This window comes from Blennius ocellaris, assembly GCF_963422515.1.
Source record: "Blennius ocellaris genome assembly, chromosome: 15".
NCBI lineage: Eukaryota > Metazoa > Chordata > Actinopteri > Blenniiformes > Blenniidae > Blennius > Blennius ocellaris.
The window spans coordinates 26,757,528-26,777,146 of record NC_137664.1 but is presented as its reverse complement, the minus strand read 5'-3'; the positions used below and the strand labels follow the sequence as shown (position 1 = coordinate 26,777,146).

General features: G+C 47.9%; 1 protein-coding gene across 1 annotated transcript in view; it reads right to left on the bottom strand.

Annotated features, from left to right (window-relative positions):
• LOC308140497 (uncharacterized protein) overlaps positions 1-2,185 on the bottom strand; it is a gene marked incomplete at its 3' end in the record, with an annotated part of 33,399 nt that extends 31,214 nt beyond the window's left edge. The window contains exon 1 of the mRNA XM_080510312.1: positions 1,986-2,185. Coding sequence (XP_080366438.1) covers positions 1,986-2,058 — 73 coding nt within the window. The 5' untranslated portion in view covers positions 2,059-2,185. The remainder of the gene's footprint in view (positions 1-1,985) is intronic.
• Between the last annotated feature and the right edge of the window lie 17,434 nt (positions 2,186-19,619).

Here is a 19,619-nt window from a genome sequence, read left to right as displayed (position 1 = left end):
GACTTTTTTTAATAGTGACTCACTCAGTGTGAAACCTGGACCTGATGGATGAAGAGCTGAGATCCTGGTTCACATTCTTCCTTTTCACAAACTTCTCCATCACTGTCACTGACACAGTACTTTGATACAAGATGGGAGCAGGAGGTGGAGATGAACCACACTGACGTCTGTCACTTTACATTTCACCGGCAAAGTTCTGTGCTGCCCTCTAGTGGTGAAGAGTATTTATACTTGATTACACACTACTCTTACAGCTGACAGCGGCTGTGAGAGCAAATGATTTTTTGAAAAAAATTTGAAATTGGATACTTTCCCAAGACACACCTGACTAGATCTTGCGGAACACCAGTGTGCCGTGGAGCAGCGGTTGAAAAACACTGGTCTACTGAACTGTCCCCCCGTTAAAGCACGTTAATGGCACTTAGTCCATTAAATGTAATATATTGTAATTAATGTAAATTCTAGCAATAGCAACTTCACACTGTTCCCTATGTATTTATTATCTATATATGTGAGTGTGTATGTGTCTATAATATCTGTTACTTGCGATATTGCACTTCTGGTTAGATGCTAAACTGTATTTTGTTACATTTGTAATGACAATGAAGTTGAATCTAATCTAATCTAATCTAATATACTTAGGCATGAATACAAAATTGACAGGAAGCAATTTTTCAAATATCTTCAAATTAGATGTTACATTATAGCAAAACAAAATAATTTCAACAAAACTATAAAATCTAAATGGGAAGAAATTATTAGTAAACGACCTCAACGAGAGGGGCAATATCAGAAATATACAAATGAAGTATGTAAAATCATCTGGAAATTCACTAGGAATGTTGAATGCTTGGAAAAGTGATTCAAGAAAAGATGTGACCATGGAAGAATGGGAGAGAAGCTTGTGCAAAAGCTCACCAAAAACTATTAATTGTAGATTAAGGTTGCTACAATATCCCAGACACATGCACCAAACGTAACACAGGCAGACGTGCGCTCTGGCATTGTATTTGGGAATGCAGGACGATAACAACATTTTGGGCTGCGATAACACAGACTATAAAAGACATTTTATCCAAAGAGGTTTCACTGGATCCTGGTTTCCTCATTTTGGGATTATACCCTAAAAATAAAAGATATACGTATGCGTTTGTTGCATGATTAATTGCACTAAAATGTAAAGAGACAAGGGAACCGATTATGGGTTATTGGATAAAGTAAATGATGGTGCCTTTACCATTGGAGCGAATAACATATACTTGAGGTCTGGAGCCCATTCGTCAACTTTGTGGAGGGATGGACATTATCTGTGGATTAAGAGGGGTACTGTGAACAATGATATCTCACTGGGGGAATTGACAAATTTAAGTCTTTAACTGAGTGATGTTTCTGATATTCTTTTTTCTGCCTTTCTTTTTTGTAATCTGAGAGGGTGTGTGTGTTCATGTAGTGTTTAGTTGTTCCAGTGTTCATACCTTGTAAAAATCTAAAAAAAATAAAAAAAATTGTTGGAAAAAAAACAACCTATTAAGGACATCTAACATATTTGTAACCACCAAGTTCAATCACCCCTCCTTAAACCAGCCGATCAAAAAGCTTATCAAACTACACCACTGACAGAGCTTAATTTTCTACTTGCAAAAATAACAACATTAAAGCGTGTTATGGAATTTGATGACTGACCTTTGACAAGTTCTTCTTACATAAATTTAGTAACTTCTCTTTGTCGTTCACATGATTTGAGTTGCATTTCTTTTTGTAATGAGCTTCCTTCCTGGATCATGCCATTAAGCATCCATGCATTTTTAGCTATGCATGATCCTTTCTATCCAACAATACAAGCAAAACAAACCAGCAAAACGATAAGCACACTCACATTTTAAAAAAGTACATTAAAATTAAATTGAAATAATGAAGATAACAATATAAATGTGTAAAAACATATATGGTTTCAAGTTAAAAACATTGAAAGAAATTAATCTCACCTGTAGTCTCAGTCTCAGTCTCAGTCACAGCCCTTTCTTTGTGTTTACATTCCCAGCAAGAGCCCAAATACATTAAGATGGACGGCAGTATGTGTCTGTCTGTCTGTCTGTCTGTCTGTCTGTCTGTCTGTCTACAATCTTTAAAGCAGCTATACTGGTACGTCTGTGTTTCTCTGAGTGTGGTCAGGTTTTACCAGCACAGTGAGAGGATCCGGTGAAGTCACTCTGTGGCTGACTGGTTTCCCCCGTCACTATTTTTACAACACACGTAAACAGATCCATAACTGCAGCCCTAAATTTAGTGCCATTCTGAGGCATGACTGCCACAGGACAAGCATCCTGGCACGTGGAGAAGAGACATAAACTCAATGAAAACATTTCAGTGAAACAGATCTGGAATGAACAGGTGCAACAGGAACACCAAGCATGGTAGCTAGCCTGTATACCAGTTTTAAAGTCAATACTGCTGTGAGTTATTTCATGAACAGAGACATAAACATTATTTTGACAAAGATTCTGCTTGTAGCACTGCTTCCACACACAACTGACAAGCTGGCAATCGGCCAATCATTGGAAAGGCCGTGAGACAGCGCTGAGTTTACTGTTGCAGGCAGTCAGGGTCAGAAAAGATATGTATGTTTTCCCTTTGACAATCTCAACTATAGTTTACATGCTCAAGATGTCAATGGTGTGTGTGTGTGTGTGTGTTTTTTCCTCGTGCAGACGGAGGAGGAATGATTTGAACCAGAGATTACTGTTAACACAAAATTTTACATTGTCAGTGAGCAACAGCACTGGAGCGGCTTCAGTCTCCCATGGACATCCAGACCAGCGACCCTCTTCTCCTCAGAACACCTCCACTTCTCATCGTAGATTCCTGAAGGAAGATGATGAGACACTGCTCCACTCCTGTCACCGGCACTGCTTCACCACAGAACCAGCCTCCTGGTCCTCTCCTCATCTTCATCCTCCACCTTCTCCTCATCTTCATCCTCCACCTTCTCCTCATCTTCATCCACCTTCTCCTCATCTTCATCCACCACCTTCTCCTCATCTTCATCCTCCACCTTCTCCTCATCTTCATCCACCTTCTCCTCATCTTCATCCACCACCTTCTCCTCATCTTCATCCTCTGCCTTCTCCTCATCTTCATCCACCAGCTGCTCCTCATCTTCATCCACCACCTTCTCCTCATCTTCATCCACCACCTTCTCCACATCTTCATCCACCACCTTTTCCTCATCTCCATCCACCACCTGCTCCTCATCTTCATCCACTACCTTCTCCTAATCTTCATCCACCTTCTCCTCATTTTCATCCACCACCTTCTCCTCATCTTCATCCACCACCATCTCATCTTCATCCACCACCTTCTCCTCATCTTAATCCACCAGCATCTCCTCATTTTCATCCACCACCTTCTCCTCATCTTCATCCACCACCTTCTCTTCATCTTCATCCCCCACCTTCTCCTCATCTTCACCCACCACCATCTCATCTTCATCCTCCACGTTCTCCTCATCTTCAACCTCCACATTCTCCTCATCTTCATCCACTACCTGCTCCTCATCTTCATCCACCACCTTCTCATCTTCCACCACCAGCTGCTCCTCATCTTCTTCCAATAGCTGCTCCTCATCTTCATCCACTACCTTCTCCTAATCATCATCCACCTTCTCCACATCTTCATCCACCACCTTCTCCTCATCTTCATCCACCAGCTGCTCCTCATCTTCATCCACCTTCTCCTCATCTTCATCCACCACCTTGTCCTCATCTTCATCCACCACCTGCTCCTCATCTTCATCCACCAGCTACTCCTCATCTTCACCCACCACCATCTCATCTTCATCCACCACCTTCTCCTCATCTTAATCCACCAGCATCTCCTCATTTTCATCCACCACCTTCTCCTCATCTTCATCCACCACCTTCTCCTCATCTTCATCCCCCACCTTCTCCTCATCTTCACCCACCACCATCTCATCTTCATCCATCACCTTCTCCTCATCTTCATCCACCAGCATCTCCTCATCTTCATCCACCTCCTTCTCCTCACCTTCATCCACCTCCTTCTCCTCACCTTCATCCACCACCATCTCATCTTCATCCACCACCTTCACCTCATCTTCATCCAATACCTTCTCCTCACCTTCATCCACCACCATCTCATCTTCATCCACCACCTTCTCCTCATCTTCATCCACCACCTTCTCATCTTCATCCACCACCTTCTCCTCATCTTCATCCACTAGCATCTCCTCATCTTCATCCACCACCTTCTCCTCATCTTCATCCACCACCTTCTCCTCATCTTCATCCACCAGCTGCTCCTCATCTTCATCCACCTTCTCCTCATCTTCATCCACCACCTTCTCCTCATCTTCGTCCACCGGCTGCTCCTCATCTTCATCCACCACCTTCTCCTCATCTTCATCCACCATCTTCTCCTCATCTTCATCCACCACCATCTCATCTTCATCCACCACCTTCTCCTCATCTTCATCCACTAGCATCTCCTCATCTTCATCCACTACCTTCTCCTCATCTTCATCCACTATCTTCTCATCTTCCACCAACAGCTGCTCCTCATCTTCCTCCACCAGCTGCTCCTCATCTTCATCCACCACCTTCTCATCTTCCACCACCAGCTGCTCCTCATCTTCCTCCAATAGCTACTCCTCATCTTCATCCACTACCTTCTCCTAATCTTCATCCACCTTCTTCACATCTTCATCCACCACCTTCTCCTCATCTTCATCCACCAGCTGCTCCTCATCTTCATCCACCTTCTCCTCATCTTCATCCACCACCTTCTCCTCATCTTCATCCACTACCTGCTCCTCATCTTCATCCACCAGCTACTCCTCATCTTCATCCACCACCTTCTCCTCATCTTCATCACCACCTTCTCCTCATCTTCATCCACCACCTTCTCCTCATCTTCATCCATCACCTTCTCCTCATTTTCGTCCACCAACTTCTCCTCATCTTCATCCACCACCTTCTCCTCATCTTCATCCACCTTCTCCTCATCTTCATCCAACACCTTCTCCTCATCTTCATCCACCACCTTCTCCTCATCTTCATCCACCTTCTCCTCATCTTCATCCACCATCTTGTCCTCATCTTCATCCACCTTCTTCTCATCTTCATCCACCACCTTCTCCTCACCTTCATCCACCACCATCTCATCTTCATCCACCACCTTCTCCTCATCTTCATCCACCACCTTCACCTCATCTTCATCCAATACCTTCTCCTCACCTTCATCCACCACCATCTCATCTTCATCCACCACCTTCTCCTCATCTTCATCCACCACCTTCTCCTCATCTTCATCCACTACCTTCTCCTCATCTTCATCCACCACCTTCTCCTCATCTTCGTCCACCAGCTGCTCTTCATCTTCATCCACCACCTTCTCCTCATCTTCATCCACCACATGCTCCTCATCTTCATCCACCACCTTCTCCTCATCTTCATCCACCACCTTCTCCTCATCTTCATCCTCCACCTTCTCCTCATCTTCATCCACCTTCTCCTCATCTTCATCCACCACCTTCTCCTCATCTTCATCCTCTGCCTTCTCCTCATCTTCATCCACCAGCTGCTCCTCATCTTCATCCACCACCTTCTCCTCATCTTCATCCACCACCTTCTCCACATCTTCATCCACCACCTTTTCCTCATCTCCATCCACCACCTGCTCCTCATCTTCATCCACTACCTTCTCCTAATCTTCATCCACCTTCTCCTCATTTTCATCCACCACCTTCTCCTCATCTTCATCCACCACCATCTCATCTTCATCCACCACCTTCTCCTCATCTTAATCCACCAGCATCTCCTCATTTTCATCCACCACCTTCTCCTCATCTTCATCCACCACCTTCTCTTCATCTTCATCCCCCACCTTCTCCTCATCTTCACCCACCACCATCTCATCTTCATCCTCCACGTTCTCCTCATCTTCAACCTCCACATTCTCCTCATCTTCATCCACTACCTGCTCCTCATCTTCATCCACCACCTTCTCATCTTCCACCACCAGCTGCTCCTCATCTTCTTCCAATAGCTGCTCCTCATCTTCATCCACTACCTTCTCCTAATCATCATCCACCTTCTCCACATCTTCATCCACCACCTTCTCCTCATCTTCATCCACCAGCTGCTCCTCATCTTCATCCACCTTCTCCTCATCTTCATCCACCACCTTGTCCTCATCTTCATCCACCACCTGCTCCTCATCTTCATCCACCAGCTACTCCTCATCTTCACCCACCACCATCTCATCTTCATCCACCACCTTCTCCTCATCTTAATCCACCAGCATCTCCTCATTTTCATCCACCACCTTCTCCTCATCTTCATCCACCACCTTCTCCTCATCTTCATCCCCCACCTTCTCCTCATCTTCACCCACCACCATCTCATCTTCATCCATCACCTTCTCCTCATCTTCATCCACCAGCATCTCCTCATCTTCATCCACCTCCTTCTCCTCACCTTCATCCACCTCCTTCTCCTCACCTTCATCCACCACCATCTCATCTTCATCCACCACCTTCACCTCATCTTCATCCAATACCTTCTCCTCACCTTCATCCACCACCATCTCATCTTCATCCACCACCTTCTCCTCATCTTCATCCACCACCTTCTCATCTTCATCCACCACCTTCTCCTCATCTTCATCCACTAGCATCTCCTCATCTTCATCCACCACCTTCTCCTCATCTTCATCCACCACCTTCTCCTCATCTTCATCCACCAGCTGCTCCTCATCTTCATCCACCTTCTCCTCATCTTCATCCACCACCTTCTCCTCATCTTCGTCCACCGGCTGCTCCTCATCTTCATCCACCACCTTCTCCTCATCTTCATCCACCATCTTCTCCTCATCTTCATCCACCACCATCTCATCTTCATCCACCACCTTCTCCTCATCTTCATCCACTAGCATCTCCTCATCTTCATCCACTACCTTCTCCTCATCTTCATCCACTATCTTCTCATCTTCCACCAACAGCTGCTCCTCATCTTCCTCCACCAGCTGCTCCTCATCTTCATCCACCACCTTCTCATCTTCCACCACCAGCTGCTCCTCATCTTCCTCCAATAGCTACTCCTCATCTTCATCCACTACCTTCTCCTAATCTTCATCCACCTTCTTCACATCTTCATCCACCACCTTCTCCTCATCTTCATCCACCAGCTGCTCCTCATCTTCATCCACCTTCTCCTCATCTTCATCCACCACCTTCTCCTCATCTTCATCCACTACCTGCTCCTCATCTTCATCCACCAGCTACTCCTCATCTTCATCCACCACCTTCTCCTCATCTTCATCACCACCTTCTCCTCATCTTCATCCACCACCTTCTCCTCATCTTCATCCATCACCTTCTCCTCATTTTCGTCCACCAACTTCTCCTCATCTTCATCCACCACCTTCTCCTCATCTTCATCCACCTTCTCCTCATCTTCATCCAACACCTTCTCCTCATCTTCATCCACCACCTTCTCCTCATCTTCATCCACCTTCTCATCATCTTCATCCACCATCTTGTCCTCATCTTCATCCACCTTCTTCTCATCTTCATCCACCACCTTCTCCTCACCTTCATCCACCACCATCTCATCTTCATCCACCACCTTCTCCTCATCTTCATCCACCACCTTCACCTCATCTTCATCCAATACCTTCTCCTCACCTTCATCCACCACCATCTCATCTTCATCCACCACCTTCTCCTCATCTTCATCCACCACCTTCTCCTCATCTTCATCCACTACCTTCTCCTCATCTTCATCCACCACCTTCTCCTCATCTTCGTCCACCAGCTGCTCTTCATCTTCATCCACCACCTTCTCCTCATCTTCATCCACCACATGCTCCTCATCTTCATCCACCACCTTCTCCTCATCTTCATCCACCACCTTCTCCTCATCTTCATCCTCCACCTTCTCCTCATCTTCATCCACCTTCTCCTCATCTTCATCCACCACCTTCTCCTCATCTTCATCCTCTGCCTTCTCCTCATCTTCATCCACCAGCTGCTCCTCATCTTCATCCACCACCTTCTCCTCATCTTCATCCACCACCTTCTCCACATCTTCATCCACCACCTTTTCCTCATCTCCATCCACCACCTGCTCCTCATCTTCATCCACTACCTTCTCCTAATCTTCATCCACCTTCTCCTCATTTTCATCCACCACCTTCTCCTCATCTTCATCCACCACCATCTCATCTTCATCCACCACCTTCTCCTCATCTTAATCCACCAGCATCTCCTCATTTTCATCCACCACCTTCTCCTCATCTTCATCCACCACCTTCTCCTCATCTTCATCCACCAGCTGCTCCTCATCTTCATCCACCTTCTCCTCATCTTCATCCACCACCTTGTCCTCATCTTCATCCACCACCTGCTCCTCATCTTCATCCACCAGCTACTCCTCATCTTCACCCACCACCATCTCATCTTCATCCACCACCTTCTCCTCATCTTAATCCACCAGCATCTCCTCATTTTCATCCACCACCTTCTCCTCATCTTCATCCACCACCTTCTCCTCATCTTCATCCCCCACCTTCTCCTCATCTTCACCCACCACCATCTCATCTTCATCCATCACCTTCTCCTCATCTTCATCCACCAGCATCTCCTCATCTTCATCCACCTCCTTCTCCTCACCTTCATCCACCTCCTTCTCCTCACCTTCATCCTCCACCATCTCATCTTCATCCACCACCTTCACCTCATCTTCATCCAATACCTTCTCCTCACCTTCATCCACCACCATCTCATCTTCATCCACCACCTTCTCCTCATCTTCATCCACCACCTTCTCATCTTCATCCACCACCTTCTCCTCATCTTCATCCACTAGCATCTCCTCATCTTCATCCACCACCTTCTCCTCATCTTCATCCACCACCTTCTCCTCATCTTCATCCACCAGCTGCTCCTCATCTTCATCCACCACCTTCTCCTCATCTTCGTCCACCGGCTGCTCCTCATCTTCATCCACCACCTTCTCCTCATCTTCATCCACCATCTTCTCCTCATCTTCATCCACCACCATCTCATCTTCATCCACCACCTTCTCCTCATCTTCATCCACTAGCATCTCCTCATCTTCATCCACCACCTTCTCCTCATCTTCATCCACTATCTTCTCATCTTCCACCAACAGCTGCTCCTCATCTTCCTCCACCAGCTGCTCCTCATCTTCATCCACCACCTTCTCATCTTCCACCACCAGCTGCTCCTCATCTTCCTCCAATAGCTACTCCTCATCTTCATCCACTACCTTCTCCTAATCTTCATCCACCTTCTTCACATCTTCATCCACCACCTTCTCCTCATCTTCATCCACCAGCTGCTCCTCATCTTCATCCACCTTCTCCTCATCTTCATCCACCACCTTCTCCTCATCTTCATCCACTACCTGCTCCTCATCTTCATCCACCAGCTACTCCTCATCTTCATCCACCACCTTCTCCTCATCTTCGTCCACCAGCTGCTCCTCATCTTCATCCACCACCTTCTCCTCATCTTCATCCACCAGCTGCTCCTCATCTTCATCCACCACCTGCTCCTCATCTTCATCCACCACCTTCTCCTCATCTTCATCCACCACCTGCTCCTCATCTTCATCCACCACCTTCTCCTCATCTTCGTCCACCAGCTGCTCCTCATCTTCATCCACCACATTCTCCTCATCTTCATCCACTACCTGCTCCTCATCTTCATCCACCTTCTCCTCATCTTCATCCACCACCTGCTCCTCATCTTCATCCACCTTGTCCTCATCTTCATCCACCACCTTCTCCTCATCTTCATCCACTACATTCTCCTCACCTTCATCCACCACCATCTCATCTTCATCCACCACCTTCTCCTCATCTTCATCCACCATCTTCTCCTCATCTTCATCCACCACCTTCTCCTCATCTTCATCCACCTTCTCCTCATCTTCATCCAACACCTTCTCCTCATCTTCATCCACCACCTTCTCCTCATCTTCATCCACCTTCTCCTCATCTTCATCCACCATCTTGTCCTCATCTTCATCCACCTTCTTCTCATCTTCATCCACCACCTTCTCCTCACCTTCATCCACCACCATCTCATCTTCATCCACCACCTTCTCCTCATCTTCATCCACCACCTTCACCTCATCTTCATCCAATACCTTCTCCTCACCTTCATCCACCACCATCTCATCTTCATCCACCACCTTCTCCTCATCTTCATCCACCACCTTCTCCTCATCTTCATCCACTACCTTCTCCTCATCTTCATCCACCACCTTCTCCTCATCTTCGTCCACCAGCTGCTCTTCATCTTCATCCACCACCTTCTCCTCATCTTCATCCACCACATGCTCCTCATCTTCATCCACCACCTTCTCCTCATCTTCGTCCACCAGCTGCTCCTCATCTTCATCCACCACCTTCTCCTCATCTTCATCCACCACCTTCTCCTCATCTTCATCCACCACCTTCTCCTCATCTTCATCCACTAGCATCTCCTCATCTTCATCCACCACCTTCTCCTCATCTTCATCCACCAGCTGCTCCTCATCTTCATCCACCACCTTCTCCTCATCTTCATCCACCATCTTCTCCTCATCTTCATCCACCACCATCTCATCTTCATCCACCACCTTCTCCTCATCTTCATCCACCACCTTCTCCTCATCTTCATCCACCACCTTCTCCTCATCTTCATCCACCACCTTCTCCTCATCTTCATCCACCAGCTGCTCTTCATCTTCCTCCACTCCCTGCACCTCATCTTCATCCACCACCTTCTCCTCATCTTCATCCACCAGCTGCTCCTCATCTTCATCCACCACCTGCTCCTCATCTTCATCCACCACCTTCTCCTCATCTTCATCCACCACCTGCTCCTCATCTTCATCCACCACCTTCTCCTCATCTTCGTCCACCAGCTGCTCCTCATCTTCATCCACCACATTCTCCTCATCTTCATCCACTACCTGCTCCTCATCTTCATCCACCTTCTCCTCATCTTCATCCACCACCTGCTCCTCATCTTCATCCACCTTGTCCTCATCTTCATCCACCACCTTCTCCTCATCTTCATCCACTACATTCTCCTCACCTTCATCCACCACCATCTCATCTTCATCCACCACCTTCTCCTCATCTTCATCCACCACCTTCTCATCTTCATCCACCACCTTCTCCTCATCTTCATCCACTAGCATCTCCTCATCTTCATCCACCACCTTCTCCTCATCTTCATCCACCACCTTCTCCTCATCTTCATCCACCAGCTGCTCCTCATCTTCATCCACCTTCTCCTCATCTTCATCCACCACCTTCTCCTCATCTTCGTCCACCAGCTGCTCCTCATCTTCATCCACCACCTTCTCCTCATCTTCATCCACCATCTTCTCCTCATCTTCATCCACCACCATCTCATCTTCATCCACCACCTTCTCCTCATCTTCATCCACTAGCATCTCCTCATCTTCATCCACCACCTTCTCCTCATCTTCATCCACTATCTTCTCATCTTCCACCACCAGCTGCTCCTCATCTTCCTCCACCAGCTGCTCCTCATTTTCATCCACCACCTTCTCATCTTCCACCACCATCTCATCTTCATCCTCCACGTTCTCCTCATCTTCATCCTCCACATTCTCCTCATCTTCATCCACTACCTGCTCCTCATCTTCATCCACCACCTTCTCATCTTCCACCACCAGCTGCTCCTCATCTTCCTCCAATAGCTGCTCCTCATCTTCATCCACTACCTTCTCCTAATCATCATCCACCTTCTCCACATCTTCATCCACCACCTTCTCCTCATCTTCATCCACCAGCTGCTCCTCATCTTCATCCACCTTCTCCTCATCTTCATCCACCACCTTGTCCTCATCTTCATCCACCACCTGCAGCTCATCTTCATCCACCAGCTACTCCTCATCTTCACCCACCACCATCTCATCTTCATCCACCACCTTCTCCTCATCTTAATCCACCAGCATCTCCTCATTTTCATCCACCACCTTCTCCTCATCTTCATCCACCACCTTCTCCTCATCTTCATCCCCCACCTTCTCCTCATCTTCACCCACCACCATATCATCTTCATCCATCACCTTCTCCTCATCTTCATCCACCAGCATCTCCTCATCTTCATCCACCTCCTTCTCCTCACCTTCATCCACCTCCTTCTCCTCACCTTCATCCACCACCATCTCATCTTCATCCACCACCTTCTCCTCATCTTCATCCACCACCTTCACCTCATCTTCATCCAATACCTTCTCCTCACCTTCATCCACCACCATCTCATCTTCATCCACCACCTTCTCATCTTCATCCACCACCTTCTCCTCATCTTCATCCACTAGCATCTCCTCATCTTCATCCACCACCTTCTCCTCATCTTCATCCACCACCTTCTCCTCATCTTCATCCACCAGCTGCTCCTCATCTTCATCCACCTTCTCCTCATCTTCATCCACCACCTTCTCCTCATCTTCGTCCACCAGCTGCTCCTCATCTTCATCCACCACCTTCTCCTCATCTTCATCCACCACCATCTCATCTTCATCCACCACCTTCTCCTCATCTTCATCCACTAGCATCTCCTCATCTTCATCCACCACCTTCTCCTCATCTTCATCCACTATCTTCTCATCTTCCACCAACAGCTGCTCCTCATCATCCTCCACCAGCTGCTCCTCATCTTCATCCACCACCTTCTCATCTTCCACCACCAGCTGCTCCTCATCTTCCTCCAATAGCTACTCCTCATCTTCATCCACTACCTTCTCCTAATCTTCATCCACCTTCTTCACATCTTCATCCACCACCTTCTCCTCATCTTCATCCACCAGCTGCTCCTCATCTTCATCCACCTTCTCCTCATCTTCATCCACCACCTTCTCCTCATCTTCATCCACTACCTGCTCCTCATCTTCATCCACCAGCTACTCCTCATCTTCATCCACCACCTTCTCCTCATCTTCATCACCACCTTCTCCTCATCTTCATCCACCACCTTCTCCTCATCTTCATCCATCACCTTCTCCTCATTTTCGTCCACCAACTTCTCCTCATCTTCATCCACCACCTTCTCCTCATCTTCATCCACCTTCTCCTCATCTTCATCCAACACCTTCTCCTCATCTTCATCCACCACCTTCTCCTCATCTTCATCCACCTTCTCCTCATCTTCATCCACCACCTTGTCCTCATCTTCATCCACCTTCTTCTCATCTTCATCCACCACCTTCTCATCACCTTCATCCACCACCATCTCATCTTCATCCACCACCTTCTCCTCATCTTCATCCACCACCTTCACCTCATCTTCATCCAATACCTTCTCCTCACCTTCATCCACCACCATCTCATCTTCATCCACCACCTTCTCCTCATCTTCATCCACCACCTTCTCCTCATCTTCATCCACTACCTTCTCCTCATCTTCATCCACCACCTTCTCCTCATCTTAGTCCACCAGCTGCTCTTCATCTTCATCCACCACCTTCTCCTCATCTTCATCCACCACATGCTCCTCATCTTCATCCACCATCTTCTCCTCATCTTCGTCCACCAGCTGCTCCTCATCTTCATCCACCACCTTCTCCTCATCTTCATCCACCACCTTCTCCTCATCTTCATCCACCACCTTCTCCTCATCTTCATCCACCTTCTCCTCATCTTCATCCACCACCTTCTCCTCATCTTCATCCACCAGCTGCTCCTCATCTTCATCCACCACCTGCTCCTCATCTTCATCCACCACCTTCTCCTCATCTTCATCCACCACCTGCTCCTCATCTTCATCCACCACCTTCTCCTCATCTTCGTCCACCAGCTGCTCCTCATCTTCATCCACCACATTCTCCTCATCTTCATCCACTACCTGCTCCTCATCTTCATCCACCTTCTCCTCATCTTCATCCACCACCTGCTCCTCATCTTCATCCACCTTGTCCTCATCTTCATCCACCACCTTCTCCTCATCTTCATCCACTACATTCTCCTCACCTTCATCCACCACCATCTCATCTTCATCCACCACCTTCTCCTCATCTTCATCCACCACCTTCTCATCTTCATCCACCACCTTCTCCTCATCTTCATCCACTAGCATCTCCTCATCTTCATCCACCACCTTCTCCTCATCTTCATCCACCACCTTCTCCTCATCTTCATCCACCAGCTGCTCCTCATCTTCATCCACCTTCTCCTCATCTTCATCCACCACCTTCTCCTCATCTTCGTCCACCAGCTGCTCCTCATCTTCATCCACCACCTTCTCCTCATCTTCATCCACCATCTTCTCCTCATCTTCATCCACCACCATCTCATCTTCATCCACCACCTTCTCCTCATCTTCATCCACTAGCATCTCCTCATCTTCATCCACCACCTTCTCCTCATCTTCATCCACTATCTTCTCATCTTCCACCACCAGCTGCTCCTCATCTTCCTCCACCAGCTGCTCCTCATCTTCATCCACCACCTTCTCATCTTCCACCACCAGCTGCTCCTCATCTTCCTCCAATAGCTACTCCTCATCTTCATCCACTACCTTCTCCTAATCTTCATCCACCTTCTTCACATCTTCATCCACCACCTTCTCCTCATCTTCATCCACCAGCTGCTCCTCATCTTCATCCACCTTCTCCTCATCTTCATCCACCACCTTCTCCTCATCTTCATCCACTACCTGCTCCTCATCTTCATCCACCAGCTACTCCTCATCTTCATCCACCACCTTCTCCTCATCTTCATCACCACCTTCTCCTCATCTTCATCCACCACCTTCTCCTCATCTTCATCCATCACCTTCTCCTCATTTTCGTCCACCAACTTCTCCTCATCTTCATCCACCACCTTCTCCTCATCTTCATCCACCTTCTCCTCATCTTCATCCAACACCTTCTCCTCATCTTCATCCACCACCCTCTCCTCATCTTCCTCCAATAGCTGCTCCTCATCTTCATCCACCAGCTGCTCCTCATCTTCATCCACCTTCTCCTCATCTTCATCCACCACCTTGTCCTCATCTTCATTCACCTTCTTCTCATCTTCATCCACCACCTTCTCCTCATCTTCATCCACCACCTTCTCCTCATCTTCATCCACTAGCATCTCCTCATCTTCATCCACCACCTTCTCCTCATCTTCATCCACCAGCTGCTCCTCATCTTCATCCACCACCTTCTCCTCATCTTCATCCACCATCTTCTCCTCATCTTCATCCACCACCATCTCATCTTCATCCACCACCTTCTCCTCATCTTCATCCACCACCTTCTCCTCATCTTCATCCACCACCTTCTCCTCATCTTCATCCACCACCTTCTCCTCATCTTCATCCACCAGCTGCTCTTCATCTTCCTCCACTACCTGCACCTCATCTTCATCCACCACCTTCTCCTCATCTTCATCCACCAGCTGCTCCTCATCTTCATCCACCACCTGCTCCTCATCTTCATCCACCACCTTCTCCTCATCTTCATCCACCACCTGCTCCTCATCTTCATCCACCACCTTCTCCTCATCTTCGTCCACCAGCTGCTCCTCATCTTCATCCACCACATTCTCCTCATCTTCATCCACTACCTGCTCCTCATCTTCATCCACCTTCTCCTCATCTTCATCCACCACCTGCTCCTCATCTTCATCCACCTTGTCCTCATCTTCATCCACCACCTTCTCCTCATCTTCATCCACTACATTCTCCTCATCTTCATCCACTACCTGCTCCACATCTTCATCCACCACCTTCTCCTCATCTTCATCCACCAGCTACTCCTCATCTTCATCCACCACCTTCTCCTCATCATCATCACCACCTTCTCCTCATCTTCATCCACCACCTTCTCCTCATCTTCATCCACCACCTTCTCCTCATCTTCATCCACTACATTCTCCTCATCTTCACCCACTACCTGCTCCACATCTTCATCCACTACCTGCTCCTCATCTTCATCCACAACCTTCTCCTCATCTTCATCCACCTTCTCCTCATCTTCATCCACCACCTTCTCCTCATCTTCATCCACCACCTTCTCCCCATCGTCATCCACCACCTTTCTGCTCATCTTCATCCACCACCATCTCATCTTCATCCACCACCTTCTCCTCATCTTCATCCACTATCTTCTCATCTTCCACCACCAGCTGCTCCTCATCTTCCTCCACCAGCTGCTCCTCATCTTCATCCACCACCTTCTCATCTTCCACCACCAGCTGCTCCTCATATTCCTCCAATAGCTGCTCCTCATTTTCATCCACTACCTTCTCCTCATCTTCATCCACCTTCTCCACATCTTCATCCACCACCTTCTCCTCATCTTCATCCACCAGCTGCTCCTCATTTTCATCCACCTTCTCCTCATCTTCATCCACCACCTTCTCCACATCTTTATCCACTACCTGCTCCTCATCTTCATCCACCATCTTCTCCTCATCTTCATCCACCACCATCTCATCTTCATCCACCACCTTCTCCTCATCTTCATCCACTACCTGCTCCTCATCTTCATCCACCTTCTCCTCATCTTCATCCACCACCTTCTCCTTATCTCCATCCACTACCTGCTCCTCATCTTCATCCACCTTCTCCTCATCTTCATCCACCACCTTCTCCTCATCTTCATCCACTACATTCTCCTCATCTTCACCCACTACCTGCTCCACATCTTCATCCACTACCTGCTCCTCATCTTCATCCACAACCTTCTCCTCATCTTCATCCACCTTCTCCTCATCTTCATCCACCACCTTCTCCTCATCTTCATCCACCACCTTCTCCCCATCGTCATCCACCACCTTTCTGCTCATCTTCATCCACCACCATCTCATCTTCATCCACCACCTTCTCCTCATCTTCATCCACTATCTTCTCATCTTCCACCACCAGCTGCTCCTCATCTTCCTCCACCAGCTGCTCCTCATCTTCATCCACCACCTTCTCATCTTCCACCACCAGCTGCTCCTCATCTTCCTCCAATAGCTGCTCCTCATTTTCATCCACTACCTTCTCCTCATCTTCATCCACCTTCTCCACATCTTCATCCACCACCTTCTCCTCATCTTCATCCACCAGCTGCTCCTCATTTTCATCCACCTTCTCCTCATCTTCATCCACCACCTTCTCCACATCTTTATCCACTACCTGCTCCTCATCTTCATCCACCATCTTCTCCTCATCTTCATCCACCACCATCTCATCTTCATCCACCACCTTCTCCTCATCTTCATCCACTACCTGCTCCTCATCTTCATCCACCTTCTCCTCATCTTCATCCACCACCTTCTCCTTATCTCCATCCACTACCTGCTCCTCATCTTCATCCACCTTCTCCTCATCTTCATCCACCACCTTCTCCTCATCTTCATCCACTACATTCTCCTCATCTTCATCCACTACCTGCTCCACATCTTCATCCACTACCTGCTCCTCATCTTCATCCACCTGCTCCTCATCTTCATCCACAGCCTTCTCCTCATCTTCATCCACCACCATCTCATCTTCATCCACCACCTTCTCCTAATCTTCATCCACCAGGATCTCCTCATTTTCATCCACCACCTTCTCCTCATCTTCATCCACCACCATCTCATCTTCATCCATCACCTTCTCCTCATCTTCATCCACCAGCATCTCCTCATCTTCATCCACCACCTTCTCCTCACCTTCATCCACCACCATCTCATCTTCATCCACCACCTTCTCCTCATCTTCCTCCACTACCTGCTCCTCATCTTCATCCACCACCTTCTCCTCATCTTCATCCACCAGCTGCTCCTCATCTTCATCCACCACCTGCTCCTCATCTTCATCCACCAACTTCTCCTCATCTTCGTCCACCAGCTGCTCCTCATCTTCATCCACCACATTCTCCTCATCTTCATCCACTACCTGCTCCTCATCTTCATCCACCTTCTCCTCATCTTCATCCACCACCTGCTCCTCATCTTCATCCACCACCTTCTCCTTATCTCCATCCACTACCTGCTCCTCATCTTCATCCACCTTCTAATCATCTTCATCCACCACCTTCTCCTCATCTTCATCCACTACATTCTCCTCATCTTCATCCACTACCTGCTCCACATCTTCATCCACCACCTTCTCCTCATCTTCATCCACCACCTTCTCCTAATCTTCATCCACTACATTCTCCTCATCTTCATCCACTACCTGCTCCACATCTTCATCCACAACCTTCTCCTCATCTTCATCCACCACCTTCTCCTCATCTTCATCCACCACCTTCTCCTCATCTTCATCCACCACCTTCTCCTCATCTTCATCCACCACCATCTCATCTTCATCCACCACCTTCTCCTCATCTTCATCCACTATCTTCTCATCTTCCACCACCAGCTGCTCCTCATCTTCCTCCACCAGCTGCTCCTCATCTTCATCCACCACCTTCTCATCTTCCACCACCAGCTGCTCCTCATCTTCCTCCAATAGCTGCTCCTCATCTTCATCCACTACCTTCTCCTCATCTTCATCCACCTTCTCCACATCTTCATCCACCACCTTCTCCTCATCTTCATCCACCAGCTGCTCCTCATTTTCATCCACCTTCTCCTCATCTTCATCCACCACCTTCTCCTCATCTTCATCCACCACCTGCTCTTCATCTTCATCCACCACCTTCTCCTCATCTTCATCCACTACCTGCTCCTCATCTTCATCCACCTGCTCCTCATCTTCATCCACAACCTTCTCCTCATCTTCATCCACCTTCTCCTCATCTTCATCCACCACCTTCTCCTCATCTTCATCCACCACCTTCTCCTCATCTTAATCCACCACCTTCTCCTCATCTTCATCCACCACATTCTCCTCATCTTCATCCACCTTCTCCTCATCTTTATCCATCACCTTGTCCTCATTTTCGTCCACCAACTTCTCCTCATCTTCATCCACCACCTTCTCCTCATCTTCATCCACCTTCTCCTCGTCTTCATCCACAACCTTCTCCTCATCTTCATCCACCTTCTCCTCATCTTCATCCACCACCTTCTCCTCATCTTCATCCACCTTCTCCTCATCTTCATCCACCACCTGCTCCTCATCTTCATCCACCAGCTACTCCTCATCTTCATCCACCACCTTCTCCTCATCTTCATCACCACCTTCTCCTCATCTTCATCCACCACCTTCTCCTCATCTTCATCCATCACCTTCTCCTCATTTTCGTCCACCAACTTCTCTTCATCTTCCTCCACTACCTGCACCTCATCTTCATCCACCACCTTCTCCTCATCTTCATCCACCAGCTGCTCCTCATCTTCATCCACCACCTGCTCCTCATCTTCATCCACCACCTTCTCCTCATCTTCATCCACCACCTGCTCCTCATCTTCATCCACCACCTTCTCCTCATCTTCGTCCACCAGCTGCTCCTCATCTTCATCCACCACATTCTCCTCATCTTCATCCACTACCTGCTCCTCATCTTCATCCACCTTCTCCTCATCTTCATCCACCACCTGCTCCTCATCTTCATCCACCTTGTCCTCATCTTCATCCACCACCTTCTCCTCATCTTCATCCACTACATTCTCCTCATCTTCATCCACTACCTGCTCCACAT